The sequence below is a fragment of the Parasteatoda tepidariorum genome, chromosome 7, assembly GCF_043381705.1.
Source record: "Parasteatoda tepidariorum isolate YZ-2023 chromosome 7, CAS_Ptep_4.0, whole genome shotgun sequence".
NCBI lineage: Eukaryota > Metazoa > Arthropoda > Arachnida > Araneae > Theridiidae > Parasteatoda > Parasteatoda tepidariorum.
In genome coordinates, this window is record NC_092210.1 from 15,711,752 (window position 1) to 15,729,569 (window position 17,818).

Sequence of the window (17,818 nt, forward strand, 5' to 3'; positions counted from 1 at the left end):
CGCTAAAAAATATTCCTATTTATTTTGCAGAATAATTGAACAAAATATTTGTCTAATTGATATTGACATTTTAATAATATTGACATATTTTTAACCTAATTTCATCTAACAATATTATTATATTGCTAGAGGAAATTAATATCATTATTATATATATAATTAATATAGACATTATTTAACCTAATTTCCTCTAACACACTTCTATTGTTAATGTTGTTTTGTAATCATTGATATTTTATGATTAGCTGATGTTCGTTTGTAATCGTATCATGAAAAAAGATCATAATATTAAAAAAGTAAACATTTTCAGTTCCTTAAAAGAAATATTTCATTTCAAATTATTTTTTACTTGGATTTTAAAAAACGCATTCTTAATCACATTAATTATTAGAGTTATATCATTCCGTAATATATTTTCAAAGTTCAAAAAAAAAAGTATCAACTTTAAACGCAGCGCAAGAATATCAAGGACGCAATTACTTGGTCAGTCTGTTGTATAAAATTAAGATAACAAATTCAACTTTTTGTTTTCTCTCTCTGCCAGTTTAGTACTCCATTTTCTGTTACGTCATCTAACAGTGAAAAGTTTTCTTAGGTTCTAAAGGTATTTAGAAAATCGTGCTGCGAAAATAAGTTGATTTCTTAAAGAACGATTGCTGAAATTTTTAGTAGAATGGAATTTGGATGTCACAAAACAATACCAGCAAAAAAGTTTGGAAAATCGTTATCATTTGGGGCCTTATTAGGGTAAGTCATTATAATTTTTCAAAAAAAAATACATGTTATGCAATTTCGGAAAAACATTTTCTTTATTATAGTTTCATGCAAACTGACAGAAAATTAAGTGTTGAGCAGTGCATTAAGTTTGTGGGACTCTTTTAAATACTACACAGAGAAAACAAATTATGAGCCAAACTACCAGAAAATTTTAAGTTTACCGTAATTCTGGCTCCATGGAAACAATAAAAGCTCTGCAATTTTTACCGAAGCGTTTCGGCAATGATTTTGATAAAATTTACTATAAAATATGGTTTTATAATGTGTGATAAAATTTGGTAAATGAGGTAAACTTTGGTAATTTTATCATGAAACCTTAGAGAATGAGATAAAAAACCGTTTATTCGGATGAATTGCTTTTCAGTTTTGTATTTTTCACTAAATGTGTGGTAATGAAAACTATAATTTTAAAAAAACTAGATTTTCCGGTAAACCGTTACCTTATTAGTGGAAAAATTACCAAATGAATGGTTTATACACGGTATATTTTGGTTTTATTAAGCAGAATTATGTTGTGGTTTTCTTCAGAAATGTCCTTATTATATCGTACGGTAATTTAATCAGAATATTTTTCCCCGTGTAGTTTTTCCAACGTAGGTGAAATCCCCCCAGAGGGTGGTGAAAATGTTTAAGGGGTGCTAAGAAAGTTAAGGGCATTTGTTAGGGCCTGTTGTCGAACAGGGTCTTTAGCAAATTAAAGGTAAAATTAATATTAAGTGCACATTAAAATTGTTTAGTATTTTGGTTTGATGGCTTAGAATTATTTTTGTTCGCAATAGAAATCGGTATCTTTTTAAAATAATTAAATTAGTTATGTTAATAAATTGCTTTTTAAAAAAATTGAAAAAGTTTTTAAATTGCTTACTTTTTTTTTCCCTTGTAACTCGTTTTATTAAAAAAAATTCATATACTTTCAAATTACTTTATGTGTTTTTGTTTAAGAAATCAAGGGGATACTATAAAATATTACTATTTCCTTATATCATGTTGTTATCTTAATTCTCTCATTAGATTTTAAAATATGTTTTATTTAGTAATAGCTGTACTAAATATATATATTATAGCCATATTATATCCTGATTATGTACATTAACGATATCAATTATTTCATATTTTTATAACATATAAGAAAAATAACATTTAATTAAATATTTAATTTAAACTTCGAAGTGATATGAGGAATTTATTTTCATGCAAACAATTTAAAGCTTTTACATATGAGTTATTTAAATTCACATTATTATTTTAATTTAAGAAGAATAAAAAGTGTTTCTAACAATGGTCGAAAGGTATATTTCCAACATCTTTTAAACGAGACTTAAAATGAGACAAAGTCTTTTTCATTATTTACTCATTATTAATAGTATTATCGTTTTTAGTATTGAAAGTTTTTTGACTCGAAAAGTGGATCAGTTATCTAAAAAGGTTAGGAACTACTCTTTAAATATTCGCCTTTTGCGCGGCTTCTGGGAAAATGAACATTTTAGGACCACGAAATTTCCCCTATATTATTAAAATAAACATGTTTATATTGAAAAAAACTTTCGATCCGTTGTATGAATTATAATTTATTGAGTAATAACTAAACTCCAAAAACTATTCTTATAGTTAAGATATTTTTTCCTAAGATAAAGCTCTCCAAGCAGTGTTTAAAAATTAGCATGTTTTTTTTTTCCCTTTAAATTCTAAATGTAAAAAAACATAGTACTCCTTACGTATTAAATAAACTTTTGACACAGTTTTTTGTGTCTCTTTTGTTTAAATTTTTTTACATAATATTTTATAAATAGTTTATGAACGTAAAAGTTTTTTAAACAAATATTCTGCAAGGAGATTTTTTCGTTTTCAGATCATTACTTTTCATAGCCATGATGGTTATTTTTCTACATACCCAAAGAACACCGGATAGACAATTATTAGTCATCGAAAAATCAATAGGTAATGAATGTTCAATTTGTTACCAATAAACAATGATTTTGTTATGAATTTGAAGTTAATGATTATTATTATTCGGTAATAGATAAATATCTTCTTATAATTCGGGGAAAAAATTGTAGCTTCTTACTCAAAGGCAATACACTGTTCAAAGTTTCTCGGAAAAAAATAGTTAAGTAGCAATTTGCTTAATTTTGTTTTTTATAACCATATTGAACAAAAATAGTCAAATAACTATAAAGAAGATGGTATTCAAACTGTCAACTGTGAGAAAAATTATTTATTAGCTGTTTTCACTTAATATGCGGTTAAGCAACTAGAATTTTATCCGCGAATTTAATACACTTTATGAAACCACTTAGTTCCTTGCAGCTAGGTACATACTTAAGTCGAGAAGCCTGATCTGTCAAACTCATGACCGAATAAACAGGGGTTCGAATCCCAGAGGTAGCACTACAATATTTCCTCTATTTCTTCAGAACATGAGGAACGTTGCATTGCTGGCATCACAAAACTAAAACTGATTTTAAATAATTTAATTTCAGACTTCATATATATATATATATATATAACAAAATTACTCTTTTACCTACTTTGTAAAACATTAAAGTATAAAAAAAGTTTGTTCAACTAGAGAAACTTTAAAGTTTCATAGCAACTTAAACTTCTAAAGAAACATTTGGGGAAATGTTTAGTCAAAAAATAAAAATAAAAAATAGAGGAATAAGTTTATTCTCATTGTTTTGAGGATACAGACAGAAACTCATACTTGGATATTACTAAGTTTAGATGCAAGGAAAATTATTTACATTAAAATTTAAAAAATACAACACATATCAGAATTGTACTTTTCTTGTACTTTGAGAATATGATACTGCTTCGTAAAAGGGAGACAAACAGCAGTGAGCTTATTCGGGACCACAAAGACAACCCTTCACCTCAACGGTCAGTATAATTAATGTCAAGAGCAAAGGCACTTGACCTTAAAAAAGAATCAGCCTTGCGTATACTGGACCAATGTATACTGGCAGTGGCATTTTACCTTTAAAAAAAATATTAGTTTTTTTAGTATACTGTTCAACAGCCCTCACATCCCTTGATTTTATAATCGTCGTTAAACATTTAGGGCTTACGGCTACTAATCTTCAACTCCATAGCCTTGTAATTTTGAACTTAATCCAGAAGACAAGGGAACTCCTGGATCAAGTATTGGGAGAAATCTGCCGTCATGGAGGACTTTTCGANTATATATATATATATATATATATGATGAAGAATGAAATGAAATTAGTTAAAATAAGTTTTAGTTTTGTGATCCAGTCCTAAAAATCCCAGTCCTAGAAGTCGTTTAAAGAAATTTTTCTTTTGTATCCTTTAAAAAAAGGTGCTTGAAAATTCATTTTAAAAAATGATTTAACAGTAGCCAATGTTTCATATTAAACTATAAATGATTCCGATTTTTTCAGTCCTACAGTGGACTGATCATGAAGACACGGCTCCCAGTAGAACACTGAAGTCAAGCATCACTGGCTGCGATCAGTAGGCGGGTGGGTGACCACTTTGATCATCTAGTAGGGATCAAGGGTGCGCGGTATCGGTCCTCGTTAAACTGTTCTACCATAAAGTGCTGAACTCCACACGCAGGTGGTAGGGCTACCAAAGCAGGGGAGCCATCCCCTCTGCTAAAGATCGAAATTTCGATGTCATGTCTTCGGATCATCCTTTGGGATGTTTCCCAGACCGTCGCCGAAAAACAGTAGTGCAATTCTAGTGTGACGTAAATAAAGTATCTACCTACCTGATTTTTACAAATATAATAGGTAACTTCAGTTATATTTGCTTGCTTGTCACTATTTACAGTGCAGCAACCGTAAGAAGGCGATTGAAGGCCGAATCATGATACGAGTCTATAAATTAAAGCAGGATTAAGTTGTCACGCATTAAAGGAAGATTTGGGAAGACGGGGAAAAGCAAGAACGACAATTTAGCATCATAACTTCCCCTCGTTGAAATGAACTCTCTGAAGATCAATCATCTTCTTACGGTGAATGAACTATATCTATTTACGTATTAAATTTGTTTTTTGTAATAAATACTAAATGTTTCCTTTTAGTAATTGCAAGTGAGCCACTACAAGTTATACAAAGTCCGCTTTCAACATTTTTGTCAAGAACGTTCATCCCGGAGAGAGGAAATAGTTCTGAGACTGATACTTTCTATATAGAGGACGATACTGAATCAGAAAGGGTAAAAGATAACTCAACTGATATTTCAGCCAATCAACTTCAACCTATAAATGATGAAAATGCAACTGATTCTAAAGCAACCTCGAAAAAACGAAGTTTCAAAGCAAAAGTGACTCTCAGCAAATGGCATCAAGATGTACTACGAAATTTAGTAAAAGGTAAAATAAAAGTGAATGTTTGTAGTATTTAACTTATTTAAATAAAGTTTAAAAACTAAACTCAGCGACAGGATAGCCCATAGAGGGCCAAGGCCTACTGTGCCCATCTCAGTTTTCTTGACCTTGGGCTCTGGGGTGCAGGAGTAGATGTTCCGGTCAGGTGGTCAGCCAAACGCGGAACCCCCAGTGTTTAGTTCCCAAGCATGCTTGGTACTCATTTATCGACCCACTGAAGGGATGAAAGGCTGAGTCAACCTTGTTCGGCCCGAGGATTCAAATAAAGTTTAATAAATCAAAATATCCTAATAATTTTGATAGTTTTAAAGAAAACATTGCACACTGTAAAAACATTTCAGTACATTCGCCCCCTTTTACTGTTACGGTAAAAAAAATTACTGTGCATGTAGTCATATTTTTTATTTACTTTTTTGCTGATATAGTTTTATTTATTTGCTTATTCATTCTCCGAATAAATATACCTTTCTTAATGGAAACGGATTTCTGACCCTGAAAATATTGGGAGTAATCGCAATCTAGGAAATATAGTCCCAATATAGAGCTATCTATAGTTTTTACCCCTTATTGTTAATTTTACTTTTTGCATATTTCATCACGCTTCCAGAAAGTTTTGAGCAAATTGTAAAATTTTCGCACACAATTATAAAATTCGCTTATGCAAAGATAATTCCATGCAAAATATAACTTTAGGTATATATTTATTTTTATTACTTTATTTAATAATAGTCGAAAAACTTTTGAAATGTAATGTAAACAGTTTTTTACATCATTTTAAAGAATGCAATTTTAAATGGCATAATACATGAGCGAAATCGGAAGAATTGTTTCTGAAAAATCACATTTTGAAAAAGACGTATTTCAATTTTTCAGGAACTATTCGACCGAGTTTGCTCAAATTTTGTATTTTGTCAAGTAAAAACACATTCTTTGAAATGATGTAAAAAATTGCATACCTTACTATTCAAAAAAAGTTTCGATTATTATTAAATAAAATAATAACAAAAACTCACTAAAATTTGTTTGAGGAGAATTTTCTTTGGCTAAACGAATTTTATAATTGTATGCAAAGAAAATTTCAATTTACTTAAAAATTTCCGGAGATATGGTGAAATATGCAAAAAATAAGACTCACATTAAGGGGTCCAAACTTTGAAAAACTCTACTGCCTGAATTTTTGGGATCATATCTACCAGATTACGGCTACCCCCTATATTTTGGGTTCAGGAATCTGTATCCCTTGAAAAAAAGGTATATTTATTCAGGGAAAATAAGTTCTTGTGTCTGATTTTATTAACTTAATATCTTCTGCACTAATTAATTAGTATATTTGTGACCACCCACTCGAGCCATAAAGGTTGAGTCCTAGAAAGTGAAGATCCAATCATTAGACGCAATGAGTTTTGCGTTTAAGAACAGCGTTTAAATAATAGTCTAAGAGTATTTAGATATATTTTATTTTCCATTTCATTATTTTGATTTATATGAAGTTTTTTGTGAGGCTTCTCTAGACCCTTCAGCTATTAATTTGGAGATTACCTCCTTTCCTATTTCATCTGTGTGATTATACAGTAAGCTATATTTCTGAACTTTCAAAACTAAAAAGATATTATAAATTTTAAAATAGGTTAGGAGACTCCACCAGCCAAACCCCATTATTGGGTCGCATTCAGTTATGCTACCCCCCCCCCCTTAAACATCACTATTTTCCACAAACACACAGAATATTTTATTTTCAAATAATACAAATATAGATGTACATTAGTAAGAATATTTTGTTAACATCTTAATTATAATGAAATGGAAGATTACCAATTTTTCCTACAAGCTTTACAGTTAGTAATTCTCGAACAAATTATTCAGTGTGCTCCCTGTACTAGGTGTGCTCCCTGTACTTTTTACATATCTGTGTAATTTCAAGTTTCAAAGTTTTATAGTTTTTTGTACAACAAACTAAAATGTAACTTAAAGCTGATTACCCGAAACAGCCTTTGCATTTTTTTTAACATGAAGAGAAATTTTTATTATCATTAAAATATGTTACGAATAACACCGGCGCAGTGTCCCCTACAGTTCTAGGAATGCGAAGCCCTCGAGCGTTTGTCTCTCCTGCACAATGGGTATGATATTTGATTTTATAACCGTCGTTGAACAGCTGAACCACTTTTTGAATTTACGACTAAAAATGTTCAACTCCATAGCCTTGCTATTTTGAACCCATTCCAGAAGACAAAAGAAATCCTGGATCGAGTATTGGGAGAAATTTGCCTTTGAGGAAGAATTTTTTTATTGAATTAACCCGCATTTGCGTAACATGGAGAAGAAAACCATGAAAACCATCCACAGTTAGCCTGACGGCAAGGGAACTCTAACCCATGATCCGTTTACCACAGAGGATGTTTTATGTCAGCACTTTGGTCGGTGCGAGTAACGTGTGGAATTCGTTTCGACTAGTCATCGCTGGTATTCGAACCCTGGTGACCTCATTTAAAGGCAAATGCTCTATTTCCTGAGCCACCACGGCTCCGATGGCTATGATTAAAAATGTTTCATATGCATTTTTGATGTTTCTGTAAAGAAATGTTATGCTTTATAGCAGCAGTTCCCAACTAGTGTTCCGTGGAACCCTAGGATTCCACGGAAGATTTAAAGTGGTTCCGCGAGTTAGTACTCTTTTTTTAACCAGTGAGAGATTTTGAAACCTCCGAATATATTTAGATCCAACTTATAATTCATAACTTATTTATTCTTAAGTCTGCCTTTGAGAAATTAAGTAAAAGACCTATTAAATAGAAATGGCATTTTTCAAAAGGAACTATAATATTTCTAGTAAAAATATATTGAACAAATAATAAAAAGAGCAAGCATATATAAAAAATTTTAACTGTGTTGTTTATTAAAATAAAAATAACTTATTTTCTTAAAAAAGAAATATATTTTCCTAAAAACTATTTTCAACATTTATAGCAGTTCTTTTAAGTTCTCAATTCGAAGTAAACCATAATTCGGATTATTTATTCATCTTCAGTTTATGTATATACACCAAAAACCAATTCATAACTAGACTAGATATAGCACAAGGACTACGAATTTAACAGTAGGGCATAAAACCTAAATTGAAATTATTAGGGATAAGACAACGAAAAGTCTGCAGCATTCTTCTACTTAAATATTAGGGGGACCGGAAAGTAATGCCGTTTCGGTGCATTTGATATTCGTTATCAAGATTTTATTTTTAATCAAAAGTGTATTCACCCTCGTTAGCAGCAACCTTTCAATGACGGATCAAAAAAATGAATGGGTTTTTAAAACTAACGAATATTTAATGCTCCGAAACGACATTACTTTCCTATTCCTCTAATATTTTAAAAATAGTCTTCTATAAGTTATAACGTTGACAATAACAACAATAAACTTTAGTCGGGTTTCGTCAAAAGAAGGTTGATTATTTAGTGTTCCGTATTCGTGGGAACCGCTGCTTTAGACATAAGTTAAATTGTAAGATTTTAATCGTGTTAATGTTGGTGTTTCATAACCATTTTTTCTTTATATTTTTCAGAAAAACTGATGAAGTCTTCCCGGAAAAAGAATGATACAATGAGAACAATTCAGTGAAATCCAAAATAGTTCCTTATCATTGTCTGTATACAAAATGAAAACTTTTAAAAAAACATTGTCTTTTGAAAGTTCTAAAAGAAAATCAATCAAAGTGAAATAAAAATTGAACAAACTGTACATTATAATCTGTACATCAAAGTTGTGATACTAAGCAGAAGTTAATCGAGACATTTATTTACTTGAAAATTTGCAATTGAAATATTGTGAGTTGTGCCGTCAAACAGACATTAAAAAGGATATTTATCAATATTTCAATTGCAAAATTGCAGTTGAAATATAAATAGATTGTTGTATAGGGACGTAAATTGTTGTATGGATCGCTGCATATTAATGTATAATAACATAATATTGTATGCCAACTTGACATGTGATTGTTGTATAATAACTAACATGACGCTATGGATTATTGTATAAAAACATGACTTGTAAAAAATAATTATTTGAAAGATATGTTCAGTGACACCGGGATAGCCTGGTTGACAGGGCGCTGGACTCACGTTCGTGAGAACTGGTGTTCGAAGCCAGGCTGCCGAACTATCCTCGTGTAGTATAATATGAGAAGTGCGCGTTAAATCTGTCGGGTTGCAAAGTCCTCCATGTTTCCATAACAAATTATACCTATGGGGAACTGAATTGGAGAGTAATCGTTCTCTGGTTTAGATAAAAATCATGATCTTTGGATAAATGAATGGGTCCGTCCTGTAAATGGGTGGGCAAGAAGTCGAATTCTTGGCTATAGATGGCGCCACTGGAAAACAAGAACAACCGTACCCCTTGTCTTAATGGCCAACGACAACAACAACATAAGTCCGAGTTTATTCTGGACTAGCTGAATACTCGTTTTTCGTACGGGAGAAAAAAGTAAATGATCAATAAATTAGTAATAATCAACACTAAGAAATCATGGACAAAACTGAACGACATATACCGTCTCATTTAATTAAGCTAAAACAATTCCCTTTTTTTTAATTGTATTATTTGTTACCCTTTCCGATGGCTTTATGTTATCAGATTAAATAAAATATGTTTTTAGAAGTTCATCCAGGCAAAATAAAGATTAATCAAGTTCAGTATTATTTGGAATAATACAGTTGAGATTATTGTTGAGATTAACTCCTGATAGTCAAAAACTACCACAAACAACAATTTTTTTCAGGTATAATTTTTTCAGTAAGGTTCCTTACTTATGCCCTTCCCATTAACTTTATGTCATCAGACTAAGCGAATCAAGCCTTTAGAAGTAAGTTCATCCCTTCAAAATAAAGATAGTTATATTTAGAGTTATTTGGCATAATTCAAGCCAACTCCTGATTGATAAAATTACCATAATTCTTTTATTTCAAAGAATGTAAGGTTTTTTAACGGAAAGGTATAGAAGATTAGCACATTTCATAAAAGAAATGTGAAGAAAATATGTAGATTTTATAAAGGAAAATTTTAAAGTGTGACATGAAGAATAATTAATAAGTTATTAAAAATTAATACAATTTTAACATTCATGTGATTTTATTAACGTTTCGCTAAATTACAGAGTTCAAATTAAAATTTTAATTTTCTTACAGAGAGTGTTAAGGTTTTACATAAATTTTGATAAGCAAGTTGTTGTTGTTGTTGTTGATTTACGTCGCACTAGAGCTGCACAATGGGCTATTGGCGACGGTCCGGGAAACATCCCGGAGGATGATCCGAAGACATGCCATCACAATTTTGATCCTCTGCAGAGGGGATGGCACCCCCGCTTCGATAGCCCAACGACCTGCACGCGAAGTCGAGCACTTTACGGTAGCACAGTTTAACGAGGACCAATACCGCACACCCTCGGCCCCTACGCAGACTGATCCAAGTGGGTCACCCAGCCGCACACTGACCGCAGCCACTTATGCTTGACTTCTGTGATCTGATGAGAACCGTGTCTTAACGATCAGTCCACTGCGGGACTTTGATAAGCAAGAAACTTTAACCAAGTTACGTTTCATTTAGTTCATAAAGTGCACGTAACTGGTCACAATCAGCTAATTATGGCTGAGAATAAGATTGAGCTTCTAAAACTATTCAAACTGTTTCGTCATTATAGGTTCAGGTAAAATTTGATATTTCAAGTGTTAGAAAACGTAAAAGAAATGAGCAATCGAAAATTTAAATCAAATGTAAACCGGTATAAAGACCACTCACTTAGCTTACGGGGCCTCCCTAACCGAATGGTGCAGCCCGCCAAACATTCTGCAGCTTGGAGGTAGCGGGCTCGAAACCCACCCTTACCAGGGTATGCATCTTCGCACTGTCCCGCAGTGGACTGATCGTTAAGGCACGGTTCCCAGCAGATCACCGAAGTCAAGCTTCACTGGCTGCTGTCAGTGTGTGACCATTTCGATCAGTCTGCGTAGAGGCCGAGGGTGTGCGGTATGGGTCCTCGTTAAACTGTTCTACCGTAAAGTGCTCGACTTCGAGTGCAGGTCGTTGGGCAACCAAAGCAGGGGGGCCATCCCCTCTGCAGAGGATCAAAATTGGGATGGCTTGTCTTCGGATCATCCTCAGGGATGTTTCCCAGACCGTCGCCAATAGTTCATTGTGCAGCTCTAGTGCGACGTAAAGTAACAACAACAACAGCAGCTCTAGTGCAACGTTAATGAACTACAACAACAACTTCTCCTTGACAAAAGCTTATAAGGCTCATTTATGTAAATGAGCGCACAAACTTGTATGCATGCTTGTACAGATAAATGAATATATGAGCCTCCCGGAACGAGCGTTATCGCTCGCCAAACGCTGTGTAAAGTGTGAAGGTGGCGGATTCGAATCCCACCGAACTCTGAATGTATTCTTCTTGATGTCCTTCTCTGAATTGTTCTATCTGTCATTCGACTTGACAAAGGTTTATAAGCCTAAATTGAGCACACAAGCCTGCAATTGTATATAATTTCAATAAAGCAATAAATAAATGTAGTTTGAAGCGACTATGAAAGTTAACGTTTTAAGTAAGTATTTTTATGTTATTTTTTATGATAACTATTCTAAGACTTGTTGATTTTTAACGTTTTAATCATTAAATCTTTTTATTAAGTCGTAAATGCTCGATAATTCGTACCCCCATAATATTAAAAAATGGCTACAGTAAAGATAGTTCCACATTATTTTCAATTTTTCGTAAATTTTTAATATACGGGCATTATTATTTTAAAAAAAATCGAAAATACAAGCTAACTACGGTATTATTATGCTCCAAATTTTATTAAGAAAAATAATTTTTTCTCGGTATCTAGCACATCGCCAAATAATTAACGTAATTAAGACATACTATTTTCTTACGTATGTACCTACGGAATTCCGTGTTTTCGGGATTTTTTTTTTTTCTTTTAGCAGGATTTTCATTATAAACTTTACAATTCTGAAATTGCCTAAATTTATAATGATGAACTGGGGATCATTAACACATTGTTCACATCGATTATAATATCTTATCTATTCTATCCGATATGACGTCGCCAATAGCCCATTGTGCAGCTCTAGTACGACGTAAATTAACAACAACAACAACTATCCGATATGATGTTCCTGAATTTTAATGACTTTTGAAAAATAATATCTGCAGTAAAATAAAATAAAAAATTAAAGATTATAATGGTGAATCGAGAATTATATAGTTATTTACTATTTTTAGAAGTTGAAATCAAATGTAAAAATGTTTAAAAAATTTGATTCGCTCTCTTTATGAAATTTATTTAAAATGATTTTTATTGAATTAACGTACACAGAAATTTTAAAAAATGCTAAATGAAAGAATCGTTCACAAATTTATTTTTTTCAAATAAATATTTTTCTTTATATTCAAAACTATTGTACTTTTAAAAATATTTTTAATATTTGCTAGTTATAGAAGATGAAATCAAATCTTTATGATGGACATTTCAAGTTGCTTCAAAAAATTGAATTCCCTTTATTCAGTTTATTTAAAATTATTTTTATTTACACTCACAACTAGTGAATCACTTTTAAAGGTATTAAACCAAATTCCAATTATTAAATCTTAGGATTTGTTCCTGGTAAGAAATTTTTCGAATTAGTATTTTATTAAATAACTGTATTTAATAATTAATAACATTCTTACAGGGTAAATTTTCTTCCTTTGCAATTAAAAACTTTATCAAAAGCTATATTTTAGTTACCTGAATTTTATTGCTTTCCAAAATAAGGAAAACTATATTTTTACATTTCTATTGTTCTTATAAAGAATCGTTATACTAAGGACAGTAATTTTAGTTTACGTTCTCAAACTACTTCTAACTTTACTCCCCATTCATCTGTAAAACCTATGAAAAATGATTACATTTTTTAATCGGAATCAGATTTTAAAAATTTTTAGGTTTTTTATTTCATAACCGGTGTTGAATAGCAAGCCTTTTTATATGGTTTACGACTATAAATATGACACACCATAACCATGTGATTTTGAACCCTATTCAGAAGACAAAGGTACTCCATCATCCACATTGGAGCAAACCAGCCACCGTGGACGACTTTTTGCTGGAACTAATCAGCATTTGCGTCACATGGAGAAGAAAACCACAAAAACCTCCCATGGTTAGCCCTACGGCAACGGGATTCTAAATCATGATCCGGCTTTTACTATATGTATTTTACGTCAGCATTGTGATCGGTGCTAGCGGAATTCCTATCGATCAGCCATCGGTGCGACTGGAACCTGGCTCACTCAATACCTTCTAGAAGAGAGAAGGCTTCAGCACGGGTTACCATAAACGAGAAATTTGATCCTTTAGTAGTCCAAACGCAATGACATCGTTCGTATTTAAGACCAAAGCGCTCTTTAGTAACCCGAATGTAGTGACATCTCTCTTATTTTTCATCCACTGCGCAGTTTATGTTCGTTACATCGGATTACTAAATTGCTCCGTGCTGAGGCCTTCTTTCTTTTAGGAGGTTTTTGTTCACCTCATTAGAAGGTCTTTTGAGCTACTGCAACTAAAATTGTGATTATTAATTTATATTTGATAATTATTTTTAAAAAAAGTAAAAGTGTTATATTCTAATTAATTTTTTTCAACATTAATAATTTTAATTATCAAAATTCATCAATTTTAGCGAGAAAAAAAGTGGTGCAAATAGGCTGTCGTTAGCTTGTTAGTAATAAATGGTTTAGCAGTGTTCCCTAAGCATTTTAAAAACTTATTGTAATATCTAATTATTAATGACATATTTTGTCTTGATTAAATTACTTCTTGTCCGAAATTTGTGAATTGTAAAGTAGCTTAAAACGTTGTTTATTGTATATAGTTATTAATAACTAACATTAATTTAACAGAAATTAGATAATAAGATAAATGTGTTTTTAATTAATGTAAAGCTTTAAACACTTAGCTCTAAATTGCTCTCTTAATTTCATTAATTTAAGGAGAAACACATAAGATGATAACTACGTTAAAGAACATAATGTCAACTTGAATGTCCTTCATAATATAATTTTCTCTTTCGATCGCCTCCGTGAACCTTTTAAGGAATAAAAACTAAATATCTGAACGGAAAAATTTTTTTAATTTATGGTTAATAAATTATTTTAGACTATAAAGCTTTTCAAAATTTAACACAATTCAAATTCATAAAACAATCTTCTTATGCAGTATTTAAAATAATATTCTTGCCAAAAACAAAACACCGACACACATGATATTTTGGCCTTGAAAAAGTAACTTTCTTTCGAGACCTTGAACAAGAAAGATAATGCGTAAAACATGCAAAATGAAATAGGTCTCAAAAGTTTCGAACTTCAACAATAATTAAAAAAAATAGAAATCCGTGTTTGGAATATAAAACACATGACCTTCATAAAAATAAAGTAAAACATAAAGTTAAATTTTAGAATTAATATTCAAATTATTGAGGATTTATTTATTAGCTTTGAATACCTTAACTCGTTTAACAGGTCTCATCTCCCTGCAATTGTAAAAATAACGTAAGTGCTTCACGGTAGATTCTGAGAAAAGTGGTACAACTATTTTCCTTCTATTGCGAATGATATGAACTCTGAAATCGAATGTCAAAAACTGATAAAATAAAATTTATTTTTGAAAATAATGCCATACAAAGCACTGTGAGCCAGAAAACTATGATCTTTGGCCAAAAGTAAAATATTAATTTTTCCACTAAAATATGTGTAGGCAGTTTTAATATATTCCAAATTAAGTATTCATAATCATTCCAAACATTATAATTTACTTTTTGGACCGACGAGAGTATAATTTAATGAAAATTATATTTAAAATATTAATTTAAATGCAACTTTTAAATTTTTATTTCAGAAATGTATATAGGAATTTCACCTTACTGTTACATTTTTATCAGAGTAATTAGTGTTAAATTACAGTACAACTTTTCAATTTGTTGGATTAGTTAATACTCTTGACAAACTTATAGTTTATATCTTATCATTTGACATTTTACAATGTTTGAATAACTTTCGAAAATTAGTTCCAAAAAGTTCCACGAGGTAATTAGCTAAACTTTTTTGTTGTTGTCTTCTTTGATGTTTCTTCTTTCGAAAAAACCTGTCCCATTTTGCCCGTATTGCAAAGGTGAAATAAATATACCGAAAAACAAAAATTATGATTTTTTTTCATGCTTTCGCGTTATTTTATAATATTACTTCGGAAATATAATTTGCTTTTCATTTTTAGCATAAAATTACGAAAATTATTATATTTTCATTGTTATATTTAATTATTTAAACGTACTATAATATTTTTTTATTTTTGCTCGCCATATTTCAGCTGCCTTTTTGTTTTTGTTTTTTTTTTGGGGGGGGGGGATGTTTAGTGTATTTCAAAATTTTAACTATGAATTCAATTTACCTGCACATAAAAACCCCTAAATACGAATTTTGAAACAAATTTTATCGAAACACTAATTTTGGCCACGAAACCTTGGATGCTGCCCCACTATGCAAAGATGCCAAATCTATAAAAGTCTCAATTTGAAAATTTTTTGTCGCTTAAGGTGATTTTTTAATTGCAAAGCAGTCTTTTGTTCACCATTTCTGCATTGACAAAAGTAGCAATTAATTTTATAATTTAAATTTAATAAATTTATTATAATTATAATCTATATTATTTATAATTAAACAGCGCCATAAAATCAAAATTACCAACTTTTCTTTTAGAGTTTGTATCTACTCTTACAAATTTTTAATATAATGAGAAATAAAAACTTTTCTGGGACTTCCTTTAAATTAATTAATTTTAATATTAATTAAATTTATACATTGCAATCTTTTTTCAGATTATTTTTCATGTCCGAGTACTCATATTTTGATAAACGTTATTGAATAGTTTAGTTTTTAACTCTCTCAATTATTTTCCTGCTTATATCGAAATTCACACATTATATCCCTTTTTATGCATTAGGGAAGCTACAAGATGAGATCAATTATTTTTACACAATTGCTAATTTAACATTAAATTAATTAATTTTAATATTAATTAAATTTATACATTGCAATCTTTTTTTAGATTATTTTTCATGTCCGAGTACTCATTTTTTGATGAACGTTATTGAATAGTTTAGTTTTTAATTCTCTCAATTATTTTCCTGCTTATATCGAAATTCACACATTATATCACTTTTTATGCATTAGGGAAGCTACAAGATAAGACCAATTATTTTTACACAACTGCTAATTTAGACAAAAGCTTGGCACTGTTTAGTTATAAAAGATTATAAAATTATTGCCATGCTTTATACAAAGTTACGCTTCTTCACATCTCTGACTGATTAAGTGACTTGGTTTATAAACTTAATAAAATAGGCTTATTAACTTTTCAATTTTCAATAATTCAATTTTCAACAATTTCATAAAGTGAGGTGAAAATGCATAAAAATGTAAGTCCTAATGTTGCGTTCCCAGCAATTAAAATAAGTATTTTATTTATGAAAATTTTATCAAATCATACAAATGAAAATATAAATATTTCTCACGAAATATCTCATTTGCAAAAATAAGATTTTATTTGCAAACTAATAAAGTTTTAAGTAAGTTTGCAAATAAAATGTTATTATTGGTACATGAAATAGCAAAATCTTATAAGCAATTTTACTGTTTAATATCAAAGTAATGGTTGTTAACTATAATTATTCATTAGATAATTGTGAATATATTTACATTTGTAAAAATAATTTTAATCATAATTGTAAAAATTAACCATAGGGTATATAAATTGATGTGAATTTTACACATTACTATGGATTAATAATGTGTAAATACTATAGAATAATGTTGAAAATATCATTTTCAAAAATATAAGACTGATTTTATGTGTTGGAAGCCTAAAAATTATTAATTATGTTTTGCAGTCATTTTTTAGGGAAAATGTTTCCTAGTGGTTCGAATGTAACAGTTGAATTGTCAATTTAAAGCACAATGTTTTGTTTTTAAATATCAGCAGCCCTTAAAAAACAACACCGCGTAATTATCAGCTGTTATATATATTTTATGCATTTTGTCTATGTGTCAACTTAAATTTTATCATATTTGAAGTTGGCGGATGCTTTTATTTTTGAATTATTTAAAAAGGACTGAATATGGAAATTGAATGTAAATTAGATTGTTGATAAGCGATATAATGATAAGCTACGTTTCAGAAGAGCGGTTTGGGTGAAAAACATCATGATTTTCATACATTCTATAAGATATTTATTTGTATTGTGCTGCCATCTTTTAGAAATTTTATAAATTTGTAAATCTTGTGTCTACAAGCAGTTTTAAGTTCAGTAAAATTTAAACTTTCAGAAGCCAGCATTTTAACAAATGTAAAGTAGAGTACTGAATTGATTTTTTTTTTTTTTTTTAGTTCAGGTCAAAATTAGGATTTGTAGATGCATGAATGAAGTATGAAAGGGTTCTCACTGTAAAACGGACTGTAACGTGTATGTGGCTGAAATCGTATTCTTAGCTATAGATGGCGCCACTGTAAAACAAGAAACGCACCCTCTGCCTTAAATATTCGCTACGATTTCCCTTAGTAGATTTACTGGTATATGGCAAGTTGCATAAGTAACAACAAC

The 17,818-nt window shown here is 30.5% G+C and overlaps 1 protein-coding gene across 1 annotated transcript; it reads left to right on the plus strand.

The window, feature by feature from the left end:
* The first annotated feature begins 486 nt into the window (after positions 1–486).
* Positions 487–10,347, plus strand: LOC107444910 (uncharacterized). Its single transcript, XM_016059177.4, has 4 exons — positions 487–747; positions 2,627–2,715; positions 4,826–5,116; positions 8,691–10,347. Exons 1-4 carry the CDS (start codon positions 674–676, stop codon positions 8,744–8,746), a joined length of 510 nt encoding a protein of 169 aa, XP_015914663.1. The 5' UTR covers positions 487–673; the 3' UTR covers positions 8,747–10,347.
* Positions 10,348–17,818: the final 7,471 nt, after the last annotated feature.